This window comes from Argentina silus (assembly GCF_951799395.1).
Source record: "Argentina silus genome assembly, chromosome: 13".
Classification (NCBI taxonomy): domain Eukaryota; kingdom Metazoa; phylum Chordata; class Actinopteri; order Argentiniformes; family Argentinidae; genus Argentina; species Argentina silus.
In genome coordinates, this window is record NC_139667.1 from 13656617 (window position 1) to 13666603 (window position 9987).

General features: G+C 49.2%; 1 protein-coding gene across 1 annotated transcript in view; it reads right to left on the reverse strand.

Annotated features, from left to right (window-relative positions):
* Positions 1-9987, reverse strand: part of akap6 (A kinase (PRKA) anchor protein 6) — a gene marked incomplete at both ends in the record, with an annotated part of 100764 nt that overhangs the window by 4429 nt on the left and 86348 nt on the right. Inside the window, one exon of the mRNA XM_083684092.1 lies at positions 3647-3868. Within this exon, the coding sequence (XP_083540218.1) occupies positions 3647-3868 (222 nt within the window). The remainder of the gene's footprint in view (positions 1-3646; positions 3869-9987) is intronic.

Consider the following 9987-nt stretch of genomic DNA (forward strand, 5'->3'; position numbering starts at 1 on the left):
ATTACTACTGTAAATCACTATGTAACGACATACTCATGCAACGTTACTACAACAACAATGCAATGAAAGTGTTATTGTAATAAAAGTGTTATTACACAGCGGCAACTTACTGTGAAGTGTGACCAATATGTATATTTTCAAATATTTAGAGACAGTTAATCACGATGAAAAAGTGCAAACAACATGCGGCCAAATTCTCCTGCAAATTCTCAGTCAAGAACAGCTGCATTGTTCCGAAATGTGCTTAGACACAGGAATTCTGCTAAGCGCACAATTATACAAATTGCTTGGCATCTTGTTAATATATGAGTGGGGGGGCAATTTATATGAGGCATTTTTACCTCATTAATCTAATAAACTGGCAAATCTAACACTTGCTTGGTGTGTCTAACAGTGTCTGTAATTAATTTATATTAGATTGCTGTTTATTCTCTTCTTGCTGATACGGGAGATGCTAACGACTTAGCTGGGGTTGCTAATGCATGATAAAAACCTGTGACTGGGACAACTATCAATCAGAATAATCAAATCAATGTAGTTTAATGAACATGAGCTGCCTCAGCTAAGACTGGGCTGAATGCTGGACCAAGCATCTAGCTAGATAACCAGATATTACAATAAAAAGCCTTCAGCTTTATCATTAATCACACCAGGCGAGGAATGGTATCAAACACATGTCCGTCCCCCAATTTTTACCTCCGCCAGCCTCAACTGAATCACACATACTACTATACTATAACAATGAATGGGCTTGAAGCAAGCTACCCTGCAGAACTTTTTGGATTACATTTGAGGCTACATTCAAGGTAAACCATTAGTAACTCAGCTTCCCAGGTGTTTTGACAAAAGGTGCATTCAACACTTCACCTGATGAGCAACCACTAAGAATGAAGACTAGAACACACACACGCACGCACGCACGCACACACACACACACACACACACACACACACACACACACACACACACGACACACACGCACGACACACACGCACAACACACACGACACACACACACACACGACAGAAGAATAATCACCAGTGCAGTGAACACTTTAAATATCATCTCTTCTCATCGCCCTCCCAGCAGATGCAATAGTAACAGATGAGAGCTCTCAAAATACCCAAATTGAAAAACTTTCTCATTTCACTGTGGCGCAGCGAAGACCGTGCCAAGGTGTTGCTTATGGTACGTCTCAGGGCGACATCTTGAAACAGGAGAGGAGACCACAATCGTTTCATCACGCTGTGCGGAGTCGTTCATTTATAAACAAACCAGGGGAATATATCTCTGGCTGCTATTCGGAGCACATTCACCATGTGAAATTACACTTCAGCCAGCGAGGTCAGACTCGCCCTGGCCTTTGCTATTTGTCTTCTCCACGCCAGCGCTGGGACGCTTGTAATAGAGTGGCCGGTCGAGCAGCAGCATTTCCACTTCCTGGTGAGCTTTAAGCAGAAAGCGGAGGAGCTTCCATAGAGTCAGTAGAGAGGAAGGGGGTCTCGGCACACTCAGGATGAATGCATCATGTAAATGTGTGACCGTGGCTTTGGGTGGGAAGACCTTTGTCTCCTGGGCTTCAGACACAGTGGGGTGTGCAGCAGTTCTCAAGCTTTCATACTGTATAGTACCATACTGTTTATCTATCTATCTATCTATCTATCTATCTATCTATCTATCTATCTATCTATCTACTGTCTGTCTGTCTGTCTGTCTGTCTGTCTGTCTGTCTGTCTGTCAAACTATCTATCTATCTATCTATCTATCTATCTATCTATCTATCTATATGATGATGGCCAGGGAAAGAGTTGTAGGGGAGAGGAGAGGGGATGAGGAGAGGAGAGGAGAGGAGAGGAGAGGAGAGGAGAGGAGAGGAGAGGAGAGGAAAGGAGAGAGCAGGGAGCAGAGAGGAGAGCAGGGGAGAGGAGAGGAGAGTGGATGAATGAACTAAGCTGGATGGAAGCAGGGGATGATGAGGTGGCTGTAATGGTATGTGAGGGAGATTGGGAGAGTAGCCATGACACTACGGTAACCAGCCCCCCTCTGGTGATAAGTACCACACTATCACAATGGAATGTAGAGAGGACAGAGAGAGAGAGAGAGAGAGAGGGGGGGGGGGGGTAGAGGGGGTGTATAGAGAAGTGGAGATGTTCTTTTCATCTACATGACAATGGAGGAGTCGTGGTCTGGGCATCTCCCATCGACCCTGAATGGCCGTTCCATCCCACAGAAACACACTGAGGAACTAAGTGGTGCTTCACACCAGTGAAAGGTCAGTACAGCCTGTTTTTAACAAGCCTCGTTCTGCAACATGTGGAGCTGAGCTTTAATTCATGAGCAAAACGGGGGACGGCCATAGCACTAGAATCCATCATGTATTCTACGTCTACGGGGATGACGACAAAGCTTTACACACAGACACAAACATGGCCGCCGTAGAGTCAAACATTAGCATGTAAATGCATCATCATGCTCTTGGATGAAATGTCATGATGACCAAACTGCTGCATGCAGTTTAAGGCTCTGGGTGACTATGGTCTATCATACAGGAAGTGTCCTGTAGTGGTGGAATGCAGGAAGTGTCCTGTAGTGGTCCCATACAGTCGGACCCAGAGATCCAGGCTCTCTGTCTGGATGGTGCACTTAACCAATCAGCATCAGTCAATGATCGTTAACCTATCAGCATCAGTAAACGAACCTCTAGCTCTACAATGACAGGTAGGGTTCAGAGTAGAGTCACAGAAGTAGAAGAAGAGACCCTCTCACTCTCTCTCTCTATATATATATATACAGTATGTATATATATATCCCCCTATCTCTCTTTCTCTCCCACTCTCTCTCTCTTTCCCTCTCTCTCCTGCTCTCTCTCTCTCTTTCTCCCTCTCTCTCCCTCTCTTTGACTGCTAACCCTTCAGTGGAGGCCGGTGGAGGCAGAAATCGAAGGACAGGCTCATTGTAATGCATGGAACGGAATGAGGCACGGCATCAAACACGCGTACAATTCCTCATTCCCTCCCCATGCATTACAATGAGCCCGTCCTCTGATTCCTACCTCCACCAGCCTCCAGTGATACGCTCCATCCATCCCAGAGTAAGCGTGCCACCCTGGCAGCGGTATACATCAGGATTATTACTCTATCACAGTTACAGTGGAGTACATTATCACCACACCGCCTTCCCCTCTGGTTCTGGCTGGCCCAAATAACTTTCCCTGGACAGCTCCGGAATAATCCGAGTCATAAATAGCTAATGCAACAGATAGGGGAGAGCTGCTTGGTAGGGGTAGAAACTAACCACAGCCTTTATGGCTGGAGTTACAACTGTTGTAGAGTACGTCAATATAAGATACAATGTATCCCAGTGTGACTGTGTTAAGAGTGTTAGGGTTTTAGTGTGTAGGGCAGAGTTCCCCTGTGTGTATGACTGTGTGTTTACATGCATGTATGACTGTGTGTTCACCTGTGTGTATGACTGTGTGTTTACATGCATGTATGACTGTGTGTTTACATGTGTGTATGACTGTGTGTTCACCTGTGTGTATGAATGTGTGTATGACTGTGTTAGCCCTCTGGGCATTTGCCTCTAGACTGTGTTAGCCCTCTGAGCTAAAGCCTGGACATTAACCACCTCCATTACATGAACCCACCTGGTCCGGTCCCAGAGCCCTCTTCAGCCGGGTCTGCCACTGCAGGACCTGCATGACGATGGCCTCCCAGCGCCGCTCCAGGTTCACCATCAGGAGCTGTAGGTCAGGGGAGGAGCCAGGCGACCCCTGGTCCCGCCCATGCTCCGCCTCCTGCAGCCTCTGGCACAGCCTCAGCACGGAGGCCATGCCCCTACGCCTCCCACGCACCTCCAGGCAGAGAGACTAAAGAAGGGGGAGCGAGAGGGAGGGGGGAGAGAGGGAGGGAGAGAGAGAGAGGGGAGAGAGGAATAGGGGAGAGGGAGAGAGAAAGAGAGGGAGGGTCGGAGGGAGAGAGAGAGAAAGAGAGAGAGAGAGAGTGGGAGAGAGAGAGAGAGAGAGATAAGTCAGAATCAGCATTAAGTCGTCAGTTTGCATTACTGTTCCTCTGACGCCTCCCAACTCCACATCCGAGCGCAGCACATTTCCTTCAATGGTTTTATCTGGACCCTGCAGTAGAGAGGCCTACTGACTGGAGCAGCTAATTGGTACAGTGCCAGAGTGGGGCGAACACGCACACCAAAATTTGTGTATGTCTTTAGAGTTCAAAGAGTTAGCAAAGATCTGCAAATGAACTTAATTGAATACATCATTAATTTTCATCTTTAAAGCATTCAAATCTGTGCTTCCAAATGAACCTTTAGTTATTCTCTTTATAGAGGAGTTTCCTTTCCCGCTGAAGCTCGGCTCAGTTCTGGCACTGCTACATACAGACCCTTCTCCTCCTCCGGCTGCCATGGCGACCAGGGACTACCCCCCCTCTACCCCCTCCCTAACTCTGCTACCCCCCTTTACCCCCCCCCCCCCCCCCTCCATCCCCCCAGTACCACACAGCCCTCTCCTCCTCTCTGCCTCTTTACTACCCCCTCTTACCTCCCTCTACCCCCTCCCTAACTCTGCTACCCCCCCTCTACCCCCCCCTCCAACCCCCCAGCACCCCACAGCCCTCTCCTCCTCTCTGCCCCTCCACTACCACCTCTTACCCCCCTCCCTAAACCCCTCTACTACCCCCCCCAAGCCTTCTCCACATATATAACCCACTACGTTGTCACGTGTAAAGATGACATCGCCAGAACAGAGAACAGAGAACACAGAGCACAAGAACACCTACTTAAACAGGCCAACACTGCCGTGGGCCCCACTGCTGGGGGGAAAGCTGATGATCCCCCAACCGAGGGGCCGAGGGGCCGAGAGGCCCTTTTAAATATGCAGCGAAGGCAGAGTGGATACACAGAGCCAGCACTGCTGTGTGCAAGAGGACAAAAACCTTCACAAAAACAATTTATGTAAATCCTGCTTGCTCCGCAGAGCATTCCCTTACATTTCCTTTACATTTTCCAATAAATATTAAACACTATTACATTTAAATTGGATTTTCCTCAGCAGTTTCCCTCCCCTAGTTTGAGCGTGTATTCATTGGCCTCGCTGGTGTTCTAAACAGGTCATGTGACTGCAGAGTGCAGCGACTGTGTTTGGAGAACGAGGGTGTGTGTGTGTGTGTGTGTGCGTGTGTGTGCGCGTGCGGGGCGGGGAGTGTCGTCACTGACAAAGCCGCTTGTATTGAGTTGATGAAGGTCTATGTCACCAAACCGTCGCACCGATACATGCTGAAATAGCAAGCTTGAGGGAGTCCCTACGCTACATGTATTGATAAGAAGCAAGAATGAACAATAAACTCACTAATCTAAACCCTTAGACCCTTTCTAGATTAGAAAACAGACACACAAGGACCAACACTGTTCTTCTGAATGGCATGTTGACCAGTGGAGGCTGGTGGAGGGCAGAAATTGAGGCCGTCCTCTGATTTCTACCTCCAGCAGCCTCCCCTAATGTTGAGGTATTCCATTGTTAGCCTGTCTGGAACCCAACGTGCTTCATTGTTTCTGCATTGCTGGGTTTCATCCACTCCTCTCTGCTCTCTGCCGAGCCTTATTGACTCAGAGGCTGGAGGATGGGAGGACAATATTTACTAAAAAGCTTTTCCAAATACATGGAGCACTGGAGTGATCTGCTTTAGCCCTGGCTGGAGGGAGGGAGAGAGAGAGAGAGAGAGAGAGAGAGAGAGAGAGAGAAACATAGTCCTGTGTTGCTGCAGCTCTACTGAGAACCTGGCCTCTCTCCAAGCTGATCCACTCTCCCTAAACCCAGATATCGAAACCCCCTCCACCAGAACCATCAGAAAGCCCGACCGACAGTCAAAGAAAACAGAAAAAGACCCACCAGAACCATCAGAAAGCCCAACCGACAGTCAAACAAAACAGAAAAACACCCAACAGATCTCAACTGTCCGTCCTGTATATAACATACCCACTCCTCTTTCCACTCCCACAGCCCACAGTCAGCCCCCACAGTCAGCCCCCACAGTCAGCCCCCACAGTCAGCCCCCACAGCGCTATCTATCAGGAGGTTTTTAATAAAGGAATCGTAGGATCAGCTGTCTGGTAATACGAGACAGGCCGCACCAACGCAATCTAGGAGCCAAGAGAGGTGACGATCTGGAGCTCATCATCATCACCATCATCATCATCATCATCACCTCATCGTTGTCCTCACGCTTCTATGACGGGGCCAGATCCATCTGCTGTATTAATCTGCATCTTCTACCAGGGCTGGTAATCAGATGGAGGCTTCTCTACTGTAGCTGAGCTGTCTTCTGTATCCTCTTAGCATACTGGGAGAGAGATGGAGGGATGACTACTGTAGCAGTCTATCAGGGGAGGCTGGTATCAAACGCAATGAGTCCGTCCTCCGATTTCTGCCTCCACCAGCCTCCCCTGCAGTCTCTGTATCCTCTTTGCATCAAATCAAATCAAAGTTTATTTATCAAATACACAATATATAGGATACAGTGCATTGAAATGCTTAGGCCAAGCCAGCTCCTCAACAATGCAACAATCAGCAATCAAACAATGAACAATGCAATATAATAATAATAATAATTCAAAAACAATAAAGGGTGGGATGGAGGCTTAACTATTGTAGCAGTCTCTGTATGTCTCCTCTTTACATAAAGGCACAGAGCCTACCTTCTACTGCCTAGCCCCTACTCCCTACCCTCTACTCCCTACCTCCTACTCCCTAACTCCTACACCCTACCTCCTACTCCCTACCCTCTACTCCCTACCCCCTACTCTCTACCACCTACTCCCTACCTCCTACGCCCTACCTCCTACTCCTTACCCCCTACCTCCTCCTCCCTCCCCCCTACCCTCTACTCCCTACCCCCTATTCCCTACCCTCTACTCCCTACCCTCTATTCCCTACCTCCTATTCCCTACTTCCTACCTCCTACTCCCTACCTCCTATTCCCTACCTCCTACTCCTTACCCCCTACCTCCTCCTCCCCCCCACCCTCTACTCCCTACCTCCTATTCCTTACCCTCTACTCCCTACCTCCTACTCCCTACCTCCTCCTCCCTCCCCCCTACTCCGTACCCCCTACTCCCTACCTCCTACTCCTTACCCCCTACCTCCTCCTCCCTCCCCCCTACTCCCTAACTCCTACTCCCTACCTCCTACTCCGTACCCCCTACCTCCTATTCCCTACCTCCTACTCCTCACCCCCTACCTCATACTCCCTACTTCCGACGATGAGATTTCCTCTCAAATCTCCCCAAATAAAATCCCTCTAAATCCTCTTCATCTAAATCCTCTTCGTGGCCAGTATAATTATTTCAACGTGCCGTGGTGTGGTGTGCCAGACAGACAGAGAACAGCACCATGTGACATTAAAGAAATGAACACAATTTTCAGCCTGTGGTTGAATAAGGCTGGTGGAGGAGTGGAGACATTTTGTACCCTTTTGGGTTTTGATCTGGGAGGGTTCCGGAACGTTCTTGTCTGATGTTCTAGAACAGAATGTATCGACAGGATTCTCTTCCTTTGTTGCCTGGCTTTGTCCATCTTTAATAGATGTGGACAAGATGGAGAGGCAGGGGAGAGGAGGATAGGAGCAGAGGAGGACAGGCCCTCCAGTGAAGGAAAGAGAAAAACAGGAATTTAGCTCTGACAGTGACCCAGCGGATATTCAATCAATTACCATTAATTAGAAATCTCTGATTAATTCTATTTTGTTGATTAAGTCAATTAAAACCACAAGCAGTTGTTATCGCAAATGAGTGTAATGAATTTTGTCAATTTGTTCCCGCACACACACACACACACACACACACACACGCGCACACACAACCATACACACACACACACACACACACACACACACACACACACACATACGCACACTCAAACACACACACACACACACACACACTCACAAATATTCCCTTAGCTCCCAGTGCCTGCAGCTTCATCAGTTTCTGTCACTTACAGCCCAGCCCTCCTTCTTCTCCTTCTCTCTCTCCCTCCTCCATCTCTCTTGCTCTCTCTGTCTTTCTCCCCCCCCTCCCCTTCTCTCTCTCTCTCTCTCTCTCTCTCACTCTCTCTCTCTCTCTCACTCTCTTCTCTCTCAGCACCTGAATGACTACACACGAATCAGCGCTAGTCAGGATTTACACCCAAATACCTAGTAGAACATTCTGGGTCTACTCTGTACATAGCGCACTGAGGGTCCTCCAGAACCATACAAGGACAATTGTCCGATATGACCAACTAAAAGTAGAGCCGTGGCTCCGCTGGACTGTGGTTCTAAACCCCTGGCAGGACGTGGAGGAGGGGTGACCTCCACTGTCTCTAATGCACTCAAACAAACACACAAGCCAAAGTGCTGATAATAACAAGGCCATCAATAGAGACATTTACTCATTAGTGTCCATGAAAGAGATAGACGGGCCAGAAGGGTCAGGCTTATGATGAACAATAGAAGCGGATGCGGAGGTGGTGTGCGTGTGTGTGTCTGTGTGTGTGTGCATACATGCTTGTATGTGTGTGCCTGCGTGTGCGTGTGTCTGTGGACTGCTGGGGCCAGTCGATGGTGTCAGTAATGAGGGCGTCATCCTCTCCCTCCCTCACTCCTTTCACCCCACCTCCCCCACCCCACCCCCCCATCACCTGTCTGCTCCCCATTACCCCCTGACGAGGAAGACTAACTCCTCATCGGGTTGCTTTACACGTGTGAACCTCCTGAACAGACCGACAGGACAGAGAGGTAATGTGGTTAGCAGCACTTGGCAAAGAACAGGAGTTCCTTATTCCTAATCATGGACAAAGTATTGATATTATATCTGCACTGTCACATTTCATTAGCTGGAGGACGGCTGCAGCGCTGAGGCTCGGGGGCGGGAAGGGCTGGGGGGGCTGATGGGCTGGGGGTTGGAGGGAAGGGCGGGGGTGGTCAGGGAGAGGGGAGTGCAGATGTAGATGGACCTAGACAGGTGCTGAATTCCAAATCAGCCCCTACCCCCTACCCCTTATTCCTTATCCCCTACCCCCATTCCCTACCCCCTATCCCCTAGCCCCTACTCCCTAGCCCTTATTCCTTATCCCCTACCCCCATTCCCTACCCCCTATCCCCTAGCCCCTACTCCCTAGCCCTTATTCCTTATCCCCTACCCCCATTCCCTACCCCCTATCCCCTAGCCCCTACTCCCTAGCCCTTATTCCTTATCCCCTACCCCCATTCCCTACCCCCTATCCCCTAGCCCCTAACCCTGTGATAGGTCCAGGTGGAACTTCCACCATCTTGCTTAAACCTATCCAATCACCTCGGGGGGGGAGGAGAGATTGGCTGTGACCCCCCAGGTGAGCCCCAGGTCTGTTTCCAGATCAGAGAGATGAGCTGACCCCCCCCCCCCAACAGACAGAGAAGCCACTTTGAACCCGTCACTAATCCATTTCTCTACTACAGACAGACTATTAATAGACTTGGTGGTCTGATGTGAGTGTGTGTGGTTGAGTATGTGTGTGTGTGAGTGTGTGTGATTGTGTATGTGTGTGTGTGTGTGAGAGTGTGTGGGGAGTATACTGGGATGGCTAGATTCTCACTGTGGCAGAGTCTGACCCCAGTGAGAATGGGGCTTCTTATGTGAGAGATTAAGCAGAATTAGCTCCTTCCTTTGCAGTGGGGCTGGTAAGGGATGGGAAGGGAGAGAAAGTTCGTAAGGCGCGGCGGAGGAGGAGAGGAGATAACTGCAACACAGAACATAGCTTCTCCTCTCTTCTGTGACATAGTATCATTCTAATCCTTTTACCAAACATTCCACATTACAACCCATTACTACAGAAGGTCTGAGGTGGGGGGCTGGGGGGGGCTGGGGATGGGGGGATAGTGGGGAGGAGGGGGAGGTGGGGGAGATACTAGTTTCTTAATGCCAGGAGTTGGCATGTAATCTGCTGGAAGGTCTTATGAC